Genomic DNA, 12,847 nt, shown 5'->3' with positions numbered 1-12,847 from the left:
GTGGGTAGAATTCTGCCCAGTGTGAAAACCAGGCTGACTTCAGGACTGGAGCTCTTCGGGGTCACTGAGCTTAGCGGGGGCCCCTCAGCCCGGCTCAAGGTGTGTCTGTTGCCCTGGTTCTCCCAGCTTCTTCCCACCCTTGGCAGCAGATGGGGATGGGGGTGGACAGAGGCCCTGTGGACCAGGGTGGATGGCTGCGGGCCCCTTCTGAAGGATGGGCGGATGGAGGCGCCTCGGCAGCATGAGGGCCATTCCTGGAGGAGCGCGGTTCTGCTCTGGAGGGTGTCACCATCGGTGCCAGGGCCTGCCAAGGGCCAGGACTGAGCTGCTTCTGAGGCACCTGGCCCTGGCCTTCGTGGAAACCCCAGGGAGGAGGACGCTTTTCTTCATCACAGGCCGGCAGCCCTGCCTTTGGACGGAGACCCAGAAAGTGCTGCCAAAGGCCCAGCCACAGGCCGTTCAGTGGGGCATGGACGGCCCTTGCTGGCCCCCGGCGGGGAGAGGAATCGGGGGCCCGTGGCTGCCAGAGGTGGCTTCCCTCCTGACACTCCCCTCAGCGCCCTACTTGTGAGTGGAGTGCGTATGTGTGTGTGGCTGGCTGAGATGAGGGGCTACAGAGTCCCTCCAGACTCTCCCCCCGCCACCACCCCAAGGTTATGAGCTGCTGGGGGCGCTGAGCCCTGTGGCACCTGGGGGCTGGCCGCACCGTTTCTAGCTTCCTGACCTGCTTTCCTGGGCGTCCCTGCACCTGATGGGCCCCGAGTCGGGCCCCGCCTGTGGCCTTTTAGACCCTGTTACCAGACCCGTTAGCTGCTGGACTTGGCAAGGGTGGCGGGGCCGGTGCTGCAAGGCCGGGCTCACACCTGCCGAGACCGAGGATTGTAAACGTGGTGGCTTTTGGGCTCTCACCTGTGCACTGTGTGACCCCCTCCCTGCTCTCCTGTGTGTGTGTGCACATGTGTGGATGTGTGTGTGTGTATGCACGTGTGTGTGTGTGTGTGTCTGTGTGTATTGAGAGAGACTGACTGCTTGACTCACTGATTTTGATTTCTTCCGGGACTGTGGCTCTGTGCTGAAATGTCCACTTTTCCAGCTCCTGGAATAATTTTGAACAAATACAGGATATATGAATACCACCCCTGAGCACAATTACTGACTTCATAGTTTATGACCTCTCCCCTCACCCCACCCCATGCTTTATTTCTCTCATAAGATCATTAATAGCAAATATTTATTGATTTATTATGTGCCAAGTTGTGTGCCAACACAGCATATAATTCATCTTCTTAACAATCAGGCAGCCTATGAGACACACTGTAGAACTCTCCCACACTCACAGATACTTGGCGCTTCCCTGGTGGCTTAGATGGTAAAGAATCTGGCTGCAGTGTAGATTCTGGGTCTCCTGTAGGAGACCCAGGTTTGATCCCTGGGTCGAGTCAGGAAGATCCCCTGGAGAAGGAAATGGCAACTCACTCCAGTATTCTTGCCCGGAGGATTCCATGGACAGAGGATCCTGGTGGGCTACAGTCCATGGGGTCACAAAGGGTAGGACATGATTGAAGGGGACAGGTGTCCAGGGAGGCTTCTTGGACCAGGGGCCTGGAGCTAGGCCCTGAGGGTGGGCACGGTTTGGAGAGGAGGAGCATGTCAGTGGCCGCGCCTCTTGTATTTGGAGGTGTGGGTGTGGGTGGGGGTGGGGGTGAAACTGCAGGGCCTGGGGAGAGGTGGAGATTCCTGGGAACTGGCTGCTGCTGGGTAGAGGGCAGTGTGGCCCAGCAGAAAGGCCTTGGGGTGTGGCTACGCTGGGTGGACCTGGGTGGGGTGAAAAGGCCATGGGAAGGGAGGCTGGGTTTTCTTTCAAGGGTGGGCGTGCTTAGGTTTTGGGAAGAGGGACTGGGGCAGATGATAGTGTGAGGAGAGGGGAGGAAGGGCCATGCAGAGGGAGCAGATGGCAGAGGAAGGCTGTCCAGCTCTCCCTGGCCCTTCTGCTGGGCTCCTGCCATGAGAGGCTGGTGGAACTTATGTCCTAGAAGGCCAGGTCTGGAAGGGCGGGCTGCCGTGTGATTGGCACATTTCCTGTTTTTTCCGGGGGCCTTGACTCCTGCTGGGGCTCATCCTCGATGAGGGGGTGCCATGTGGCAGAGGCGGTGGTGGAGGGATGCAGGGCACCGGGAAGGCGATTTATGGCCCAGTGGCCAACGAGGACAGGGGCGGGGACTGAGCATCTAGGTTGACGCAGAGCTTCTGAGCCTGAGTGTAGATGCCCCCCCCCCCCATGCCCTTGTCCCCAGCCTCAGGCTCCCTGACCCTCAGCACAGTGGGAACTGGTAAGAGATGAGAAGACACAGCGCAGCTTCTCTGCAGAGCTGGGGACCCAGCTGCGTGCCTGTGTGTCCCCACACCAGCCCTGTGTCCAGGCAGGGGAGGACAGAGATGCTGTTTGAGGCCCTCCAGACGTGGGCTCCCCATAACCCCTACCCTGGGCAGACCCCTGATGGATTCCTCCCTACCCCAGAGAGCCCCTTGAGTCGCTTCTTCTATCGAACTCTAACCTCTTGGGCTGGAACAACTCAAAACCCCCTTCTGGCTTGTCGGGTCTCCGCTAGAAAGGGAGAGGCTTTTCCCTGTGGACTTGACATTGGGATCTGGAGTGAAATTAGCGCTTTAGAGCCTTGTCTAAAGGACCTTGGAGACCTGACTATCTGAGCCAGTCTCCCCACCACCCCCAGCCTCTGGGGTCAGAATCTGCTGTGACCAGCTCTGTGTCTCCAGGGTGGCGTGGTGGACGACAGGAGTGAAGATTCCGTGTCCGTCTCCACCTTGAGTTTTGGTGTGAACAGACCCACGATTTCCTGCATCTTTGACTGTAAGTGATGTTTGGAGGTATCTACAGGGGTGACACGGATGGGTCACCCTACGTTCCTGGGTGTGTGGGTTGCGTGATCAGGTGTATGTGTGGGGGCTGTGGAGAACTGCGTCTGTGTTGGTGGGTCAGTGTCGTGTGTGTGTCCGTGTGTGGTATATGTGTCAGTGCTGAGCCTGAAGTCCAGCACTCAAGGCACGGTGGTTCATTTGACCCCTTCCCCCTTCCCTGCCCCCTTCCCAGTGCTCACCAGGCCCAGGACACATTGTTCTGTGGCTCCGCCTTTGGGCTGTGGTCTGCTCTCCTGATCCTGAGAGTGTGGCACGTGTAGTCTCTTTCGTCCAGCCCCTCTGTCCACTGCTTTCTAGAGACGCGCTCCATCCTCCAGCCCCTGATCCTGTCACCCCCAGCCCCTCACTCGGCATCTGTTTCTTCTCTGGTGCAGATGGGAACCGCTACCATCTACGCTGCTACATGTACCAGGCCCGGGATCTGCCTGCAATGGACAAGGACTCTTTTTCCGGTAGGTGGGGGGAGTGGGGAGAGCTGGGGACCAGGGACTGAGAGCTGGGAACAGAGGCGTAGGGCCTTCGGCCCACAGGGAACGTGGCCTGGGCTTCCCCTGATCGAGGCGGGGTGCTGTGTCTGTTGGGTTTGTGGAGGTGGGGGCTGCTGTCAGCCCACTGTGTCTCCGGGTTGCAGGGGCCTGCTTGACCTCTGTGGGGTTTGGCTTTACTGGCTGTCGCCCCCTGAAAACCCCTCTGGCCTTGGCCCTGGGACACCCCTCTTTCTTGGCCTCCTGCAGCTTTCTGCTCTACCTGTTCCTGATCAACCACTTCACTGCCCCTTGAGCCTGATGCCCCCGAGGAGTTCCGTGTGTGTTTTCTTCTTTGGACACTGGGGTCCCCCTACCAACCCAGGAACTGCTCATGTCACGGAAACTTCCAGGTCTTCAGTTTCTAGAAGCCCCTTATACCACCCATATTTTCAGTGTCTCCCCTGGAAGACTCAGAGTCACCACAGTTCATCTTGTCCAAAACGAACTCCTTGGGCCCCCTTCCCCCAGATCCAGGCCCCCCTTTACTTCCTCCCTCGGTCCTGGCATCACATCAATGTGCCTGTACTGCCCATCAGGCTAGAAACAAGCAGGTGCCCAGCTCTGTTGATTCTGGCTCCCGAGTCTCAGAGACTGTTCCCTCCTGTTCAGCATTGTGGCTACTGTCTCGCACTGGCCATGGCCCTTTTATCTGAGCACTCTGGTCATTTCCTGGCCTCCCTGTGACCTTCCACACTAACCCAGACAGATCTGGTCATGTCACTCCCCTGATTTCAAACAGATACTAATACATAAATGGGCTTCTTCCCTGGTGGCTCAGATGGTAAAGAATCTGCCTGCAATGTGGGAGACCTGGGTGCGATCCCCGAGTCAGAAAGATCCCCTGGAGGAGGGCATGGCAACCTGCTCCAGGCAAGACTTTGCCTGGAGAATTCCATGGACAGAGGAGCCTGGCAGGCTACAGTCCGTGGGGTCGCAAAGAGTCAGACACAACTTGGTGACTAACATTTTCACTTTCACAACACATAAATCCAGAACTCTTAAGTGGACAACTCCTTTGTGATCTGACTCTGCAGACCTCGCCAGTTTCATCTTTTCCTGGTTCTCTCTCCACTAGGCTCTGGCTGCGCCGGCTCTTGTCAAAGCTGTCTGGTTCTTCCGCGTTCCTGGCCATTGTGTCAGTGCCTGGAACACAGTCCCTCCCTATTCTTGGTCCAGTGAACTCCTACTCGTCTTTCAAGACCCAGCCCACATGCCCTCTGACCCTTCCCCAAGCCGAGCTGGTTGCTCCCCCTCAGTACTCGGTCAGGACCTTGCCAGCACCCCTCCCAGAGCCCTTACCCACTGCATAGATGAGTTGCCGTGTGTCTCTGTCACATTCTTTCCACCATGACTCTGAGCTCCTCAAGGAAGAGACCTGCACTTACCTTGAACCTGTAGCGCTAAAGAACTAACACCGAGTGCTTACTCTGAGCCCAGGCACGTTACTGGTGTTATTTCAGAACCCTTACAACTGTTCTATGAAGTAGGCTTTAACATCCCCATTTTACAGATGAAGAACCTGAGACTCAGGTAGGTTAACTAAATTGCTTGAGCTGAAATAGCTGACAAGTGATGTACCCCGCTTCCAAACGCTTGGTGCTTAATTGGGTGAACTGAGCTCCTCTGGGAGAGTGGCCTTCTGTTCATAGACTGGGACTCAGCTCACAGCCACCCATCCATGCCCCTTTCCAGGTCCTGCTCCTCCCCAGCCTGGGGAGCGACCTTGGTTCCTCCCCGGCAGCTGTACCTCCTCACCTTCCTCTCCTCTCAGTGACCTTTTCTCTAGCTCTGTGTAGCCGGACTTGGGGTGGGTGGAGCAATTTCTCTTCTGTGCTTTGGGTTCAGGGTGCTGAGAGAGTGTGCACGCGCAGTGCAGGGGCGTTGGCAGGTGGGAGGGCGGTCTCTGCCACTGCAATTTCCTGGGAACCGCGGCCAGGATGCTTTCTGACACTCAGCACCTACTCTCAGGAAAAGAGAAGTGGCCTAATTCCCAGTCTTGCTTCCTCTTCCTTCAGGGGAGAGTGTGCGAGGTGGGGGTGCAGGTGTGGGAGGAGTGAAGTGGGGTGCAGGTGGAGGACCCCTTCTCCGTGGGCTGTACTGTGGCAGACCTGTTGGAGGGGAGCTCCCCTGGGGGACCCGCACCTCTGGGGACCGCAGGCAGGGTCAGCCTGGTACCGCCCGCAGGAGACGTAACACTTTCCATCCTAGCTCCACCCCCGCCCCCAAATAAACATCCCTTGAGTTTTGAGGGCACTGCCCAGGGCTTCCTCGGAGGCCACTGGCTTCTGAATGAAAGGCCTGATTGAGCAGCTGCTGGAAAGGAAAACAGCAGCCAACACGGGTGAACCTATAAAACCCAGAGTGTTTATTTTCACTCCCAAACCCTAAACCAAAGCAGCTTCTCCCCTGGAACTGACCCTGGGGCGGCTGGCGGCTGGAGGCTGCGCACGGCCACCGGCTGGCATTTCTCAGAGGAAACTCCTGTGTGCATCAGGCATGTCTGGGGCCGGGGGAGGGCCCGGGGCGGCAGAGTCTGTCACGGGTCCCACCTTCCAGCCGGTCTGCTGGTGTCTGCGGCCGTGAGGGCCCGCCTTGGGAAGCCCTCTGGCTTTTCTCCCAGTGGGGGCTCCCGTGGCCCTGGGCTCTGACCTCTGCTTGTCCGTTGTGGCGTGGCCTTGGGACTGTCCCAAGGCTGGTGCTGTGTTTGTTTTCTTCTCCTTGGCCGAAGGTGTGGGGGACATACAGGAGTTGCCCAGGAAACACTTGTTGAGTGACACTGAGCTCAGGTGGGGAGGGAGGCTTGTGGCGATATTGCTGTGCAGGGAGCCTGAGGATTTTGCCTCAGTGGGGTTTGCCTGGAGGGCCAGCACCAATCCTCTGGACCCCTGAAAGGGTGTGTGTGGCCTGTGTTTGTGTGGTTATGAGTGTGTGTGGCCAAGGTAGTGATTAGGTATAAAAAATGTGAACTGATGCTTACTTCAAATGACTTACATTGGGATAGGGTTGCCACTGCTGGGTGAGCATCTGGACTGTGAACTGGATCCATTTAGAATGGAGAAGATAGGACTCCAGACCTAGAAACCACACGTCCTCAACGCCATGCGTCATGGGCAGTAGCGTAGCTCTAACCAGCGCTCAGAGCTGAGTTGCTCATCACTATGGATGGATATTTCTTAAAGAGGCTTGGGGAGGACACTGTCTCCTTTGCCCAGTTATACTCCAGGGAGTTCTTCTCTGCTTTCTCCCCTAGCCTGGAACCACCTGTGTGGTTTGAGGGAGCCACAGGCTCTGCTTCCAGGGCTGCCACCACGAGGACCCCTGGGCAGCTCATAGACCAGGGCACCGCCCTTGGCTTGAGGCCCCAGAAATTCCTCCTTGCAAGTGTCATGGGTCAGTGGGCTCAGGGGCCGGGCTTGGTTAATGAAGAAAATGAGAGGCTTGAGGATCAAATGCCAAGTTATTAATTTCTGGGGATGGGGTGTCTGCCAACAAAGTAGAGAGTCCAGTGCTCTCTTTGCTGGCCTTATGGTTCCTGGGAGGTCAGAGCTACGTGCTAGTTGGGTGGTCCTGAGGGGTGTTGATGCCAGGCCAGGCCACAGTGAGGTCTGCTGAACTACGGTTGCCCCCTGGCTCAGGTCACCTCTGTGGGCCCCCAGGTCCAGACTCTGTCCTGAGTGGGGCTGGGGAGTCCTTGCTTGTGGGCTTCCTCTGTCTGGACTCCAGTCACAGCCCACCCCTCTCTTCTGAAGCACAGCTTTCTGTTAAGGTTGGCTCTGGCTGGGGGAATTCTCCCGATGAGCTTAAGAAGCTGTTTTCCAAGGTGCACTGGAGGCTTGTGAAACGCTCCACTTAAAAAGGGATCCTGAGTGAGAGAGGCTGGGAAACACTGCACGCTTAGCGATTTACAACGCACAGTGGCACTGAAGGCTCTGGGGTGGCTGCAGGAAAGGAGCCCGTGGAACTTGTTTAAGCGTTCCTTCGTTCCCCCGAGAACGCGCCTTGCTTAGAGCATATTTTGGGAAACTGATCGACAGGATTCAATCCAGCTAGCTCGGTGTGAATCCGGGACCGTGTGTGGGCTGCCCGCCTGCCTTCTCCTTCGTCCTCTATTCCTGCAGCCCGGGGTGCTCCCTCCCTCGCCGCAGACAGGCTCGCTGTCCCCCCAGTGCTCTTTGGTGCCTTTGCCCATGCTGTCCTGGGTGCCTGGACGCCCCCTTCTCCTTGGTCTGTCTTGGTTACCTCCTTATTCTTAACACTTGGGGAGGCCTCCTTTGGAAGTATTGACTTGAGGCCACCAGGCTCCACAGCCTACCCCAGCCCCTAGTGCCTTGAACACTTTGCTAGGAAGCTGCACATCACTTGGGTTATAATTGATGTTTAGTTACCATTTCTAAGCAGCAGTCATGATCTTAAGAGTCTGGACCATGTCTCATGCGCCTTCATATTCAAAGCACTGTGCTTACCTACCACGTGCTGGTCAGTCAATAACTGTATATTGAACGATGGATTGCAAATAATGCTGGAGTGAACATCTTGGTTCATATAGCTTTTTGGTTAATTTGGATGATTCCCAGGAATATGGGAAACGGTGTAAACAGTTTTATGTTGTTCAAGGCATACGGCCCAATTGCTTTCCTAAAGGGTTGTTGAATTGCTTCCAGCAATAAAGGAGAATACCTATTTCATCAGCTATTCGCCAACACTGGATTTTATAAATCTAAACAAATTTTTCTTAATTTTATATGAAAAATACTGCTGTATTGTAGTTTTTCTTTGCATTGCCTTGCTTACTAGCAGTCTACTCCACCCTGTCTTAAGGGGCCTTTTACCCTGATCATGACACGAAGAAGGAGCCCTGACTTGGAGTCAGGGAGTCTGGTCCCAGGCACGTGTCAGCAGGCACTGGAGACTTAGTCTTTCTGAGGCAAAGCCCCCTCTTCTAACAAGGGGTACAACGCCTCCTGTCCTGTCCCTCACCCTGGTGGTCTGAGCTGTTGGAGGGAGTGTATTGTGACTGGAGAAGGGTCCTCCTCGGAGCTCTGGGAATGTCGCAGAGATTGGGCACAGGGCTGCAGGTCCAGCAGTCACCTGTCTGGGGCCTCCCACGGTGTTGAATTCCTGTAGAACCCTTGTGTGTTCTTGGCTGGAGCTGCCCGGACAGCCTGTGGTCCTCCAGAGCTCCAATCCAGCTTCCGCCTCAGGGGGATCTCCGTGCGGCTTGGCAGGTGAGGCTGGAGGCTGATGCTAGCCCTCACCTACCGGCATGGCCCTGGGAAGAGCCGGCCTCTCCCCTGCCCTCCCCCTCTTCTTGAGACCTGCCTCCCTCCTCCTGGCTTTCCTGGAAGAGGCTTGTGTCTGTGCGTCTGTCTGGCTTCCCTTCATCTGACCACCTTGCTTCAGCAGCACCCCAGCCCCCCCTTGTTTCTTTTCTGTCGCGGGGCTGGGCCTTGTGCGGGAGAGGCCAGGCCCGGCACACAGTAGCCCAGTGTCTGAGGCCCCAGGCCTCCAGGCCTGCTCCTTACAATGCCTTTGTTGTGTGTTTTTTCCTCCCCTGGGCGGGCGGGGCGTGCGTGTGGGTCTGGGTGATTTTTGTTTGAAAGCCGCCCCCTCCCTCCCCCGTGCTGAGCTCATTGCCTGCGCTGATGGGGCTGCTGGAAGGAGTCGCCTGCGCGGGGGCCAGCGTGGGGGGGGCTGCCAATACCAGTACAGCGTGCCCGGCCGCCACAATGTGCAATTGTGATCTCTGTGTAAACGCGGTCGGTCTGGGGCCCCCGTGCTTATAAAAATAAAGCGTTGGGAAGCACAGGGGGTGGGAACAAAAGGGGCTTTTTCGCTGGCTCTCTAATATGGTTTTATTTATCGGAACGCGCCCTCTTTCCCTTACTGGAACCGGGGAGAGGTTCTCTGCCGAGCTTGGAGCTGATGGTATCACAGCCAGACGGTTTCATTAAACGCACAGACGCCGTTGGGCCCTGCCAGGGGCAGAAAGGGAACGGCTCGGGCAGCCCTGCCAGGCTGGTGCATGGGAAGGGAGCCCCGTGCCAGGGAGGCCTCCACCAGGTGGAGGTGGTGAGAGGCGGACACGTCTCTCCTGCCCCTTCTTCTGCCAAGGTCCTCCCAATGCCCTCTTCTACTGCCAGAGTCAGGTTCAAAGCTGATTTCCTTCAGGAAGCCCTCCAGCATTGACCCCACTGTGCCTTTGTGCCTGAAGGTTGCGAACTGGTCTTAGCCTGGTGGCTGCCTCCCATTAGCCAAACCCAGCATTGTTCGGCCAGTGAGTGCCCGTAGCTTCTGCCTCCTAACTCAGATCCCCCCATCACCCTTAAAACTAGCCCCTTGGGCAACAGCCACAATCCTGTACCCTGTCCCTTGGTGGGAGTCCTCCTGTTGCTCACTCCAACTTTTCCACTCCTCGATGGTCACTGTCTGCCGCCTCCTGTAGTGGCTGTGGCATGCCGCCTGGTCTCTTTATGGACAGGGATCCTGGCTTGCCCCTCCCCATGGTGGGGAAAAGCTGTCTCCCCAGCTCAGCCCCAGAACCAGCTGGACATCTAGGCACTAGATGTCTGGTGTTGAGGCCATCTGAGGTCACACCGGGGCCATCCTGTGGGGTGCAAGGTGCTGCGGGATGGAGAAGGTGCTGAGTGTAGAGGGTTTGTGACAGGGCATTTGGGTTCAGCCCTGCCAGCCATTGGGCACCCAGCCTCCTGCACCCTCAGACTTCTCTGTCCACGTGGCCTCAGCATCTGGCACTTTGAGTCTTACAGAATGGCAGCACATGGACCTTGCCCCCTAATGAGAGAAGCTGGGAGAGCCCCTCCTCCAAGCCTTTCGCTCCTGTCCCAGATTATATGCACTCAGCCCCATGGGCCCTTCTCCTGCCTTGGTTCCCAAGTGTAGCCCTGAAAGGCAGCATCGGCACCACCCGGGAACTTGTTAGGAATGTCAGTTCTCAGGCCCCACCCCAGACCTGATGAAGGAGTCTCTGAGGGTGGGGCCAGCCTTCCAGGTGATATCTCTGCATCCTCACATTGGAGAACCACTGCCCTAGAAACTTCTCTAGTGACACCTTGGGACCAGGCAGAGGGATGACTCCTGGTGGGTCCCAGGCCAGCATGACTGGGGCTGGCAGGTTAGAAAGGAGTTTGGGGGTGTCAGGAGCTGCTGGGATCTTGAGGTTCTCCTCACTGCCCCCCAGCTCCCAACAGCCCTCGAATCCCTTTGTTTCTCTTTAACTCCCCCACCCGTCTATGCTACCACCCCCTCTGCCTGCACCCTGGCAGCAGTTTCATAACTGGTCTCCCTGCACCCACTTGTGCCCCTTCCAGTCTGTTCTCCCGTGACAGCCAGCAGAAGCTTGCTGAAATGCAGACCTAGGCATGCCAGTCTACCAGCACCTCCCTCTCCACTCTACTCTGCCTCTATTGAGAAAGCTAGATTCCTCTCTTACACACCACTGTACCTCATTGCTATTCTTCAGAGCATGATCAAAATGGCAATTTTATGTTTTTTTTTGTATAGATTTTTGTATTGCTCCAAATGTGTTCTCAGTCTTTATCACCTAGCCCTGAGCTTTGCCTGCAGAAGGCACTCAGTAAATGCTTTCAGGATGAATGTCAATAATTCCAAACCATCTTGAAGATGTGTGTGTGTGCATGCGAAGTTGCTTCAGTCACGTCCCACTCTTTGTGACTCTATCAACTGTAGCCTGCCGGGCTCCTCTGTTCATGGGATTCTCCAGGCAGGAATACTGAAGTGGGTTGCCATGCCCTCCTTCTGGGCATCTTCCTAACCCAGGGGTTGAACCTGCATCTTGTATGTCTCCTGCATTAGCGGACAATTCTTTACCACTAGCGCCACCTGGGAAGCCCTGGATGAATGAATGAATGAATGAATAAATGAATGCACCATCCAGGCTCTTACCTCCTTCAACTATACTTTTGCCCCCAGCAACCAGTCTAGAAAGGAGCCCACAGGGGGAGCTCTCTGGATCTCTGGGCCTGCTCTCCTGGACCTTGGCCCCATCTCCCTGCAATTGTCACCAGCTTGACTCACAGAAGCCGGGGGTGGGGGGAGAGCCCCCCTGGGACATGTCTCCAGCCTGGACATTGCTGCTCCAGAGCGGCAGCCACAGCCCTGCTTCAGCTTTGTGGCCACATGACTCCTGAGCAGGCGACTCTCACGGTCTCTGCTGTGTCCTGTCTCCCTTCCCTATGCCCGGCCCACACAGATCCCTATGCAGTCGTCTCCTTCCTGCACCAAAGCCAGAAGACGGTGGTGGCTAAGAACACCCTAAACCCCACCTGGGACCAGACGCTCATCTTCTACGAGATCGAGATCTTTGGCGAGCCAAGCAGCATCGCCGAGCAGCCTCCCAGCATTGTGGTGGAGCTGTATGACCATGACACCTATGTGAGTCTGCCCGCCTCCCTCCCCCAGCCCTCATTGGCCACCCTCTCCAGAGCCCAGTGCCCGGGGGGAGATGCTGCTGTGAGGGATGGGTGCCCCGCCAGATGGGCGCTTCCCGAGGCTGGGGCTGGTGGCCTCTCCCCGACCCCACAGGCTGCAGAGTGGTGAAAATTTCAGAGTAATTACAGTGAATTGCTGGCAAGTGTGCTGGGCCCATGAGAGAGAAAGGGGACAGATCTGGCCAGGGTGCTTCACTGTGGGTTGGGAGCCTGGGTTTTTTCTCTGTCTCTAGCTTGCTTATAAGATCCCAGGTGGGCTCCCCCTCCTCATCGGAGAGCTGCGTGGACTCCGCACATTGTACTGGGCTGAGTGGCCCCTCACATGGGGCTCCCAGTCCAGGTGAGAGCCGGGGCTCAGGGGCCACAGGGCAGGGGCTCCTCCAGGGAGCCAGCTTGTGACACAGGCTGGGTCCTCTCTGGGCACAGAGCAGCGGGTGGCGCTCTCCCACAGAACCTGCTGCGCTGGTGGGAAGGCTCTGCAGGCGTGCTGCCCAAATGAGGGCCACTTGCAGCGTGTGCTGCTGAGCAGTTGAAATGTGCCTAGTCCAACCGAGAAGACGGATTTTCCTTGTTTTTCAGTGTAATCCACTAATGTAAATTTAACCACTGGATGCTGCTGGCTCCTGTACTGGACAGGAAAAGTTCAGGAGGGAGAGAGTGGTGGGCTGGAATGTGACAGGCTCTGGGGAATGTGAGATTGAGGTGTTGGGATGAGGCAGTGGGCATTAGCACAGTACGAGGGAGGGCCAGGGCCGGGAAGGAAGAGCAAGGAGTAGAGGTCAGGGGATTGGAGGCGTAGCGGGCTCAGGGAAACCTTTTACAAAGGAGGGTTGGGATGCTATTGGGAGAGAGAGAGACGGGGTTGGCCAAGGCGTAGGTGGCCAAGAGGCCTTACCTGGGTAGCAGTGGATGAAA

The 12,847-nt window shown here is 56.7% G+C and overlaps 1 protein-coding gene across 22 annotated transcripts in view; it reads left to right on the top strand.

Moving 5' to 3' along the window:
• The window catches only part of DYSF (dysferlin), a 222,320-nt gene that overhangs the window by 125,860 nt on the left and 83,613 nt on the right, over positions 1-12,847 (top strand). For all 22 annotated transcript variants that reach the window (XM_070798437.1, XM_070798445.1, XM_070798453.1 and 19 more), the window contains 3 exons: positions 2,776-2,869; positions 3,312-3,389; positions 11,695-11,876. In XM_070798437.1, the coding sequence (XP_070654538.1) occupies positions 2,776-2,869; positions 3,312-3,389; positions 11,695-11,876 (354 nt within the window). The remainder of the gene's footprint in view (positions 1-2,775; positions 2,870-3,311; positions 3,390-11,694; positions 11,877-12,847) is intronic.

The sequence above is a fragment of the Bos indicus genome, chromosome 11 (genome assembly GCF_029378745.1).
Source record: "Bos indicus isolate NIAB-ARS_2022 breed Sahiwal x Tharparkar chromosome 11, NIAB-ARS_B.indTharparkar_mat_pri_1.0, whole genome shotgun sequence".
NCBI classification, from domain to species: domain Eukaryota; kingdom Metazoa; phylum Chordata; class Mammalia; order Artiodactyla; family Bovidae; genus Bos; species Bos indicus.
Note: the sequence above shows the minus strand (reverse complement) of the source record. Positions and strands in the feature narration are given on the sequence as shown.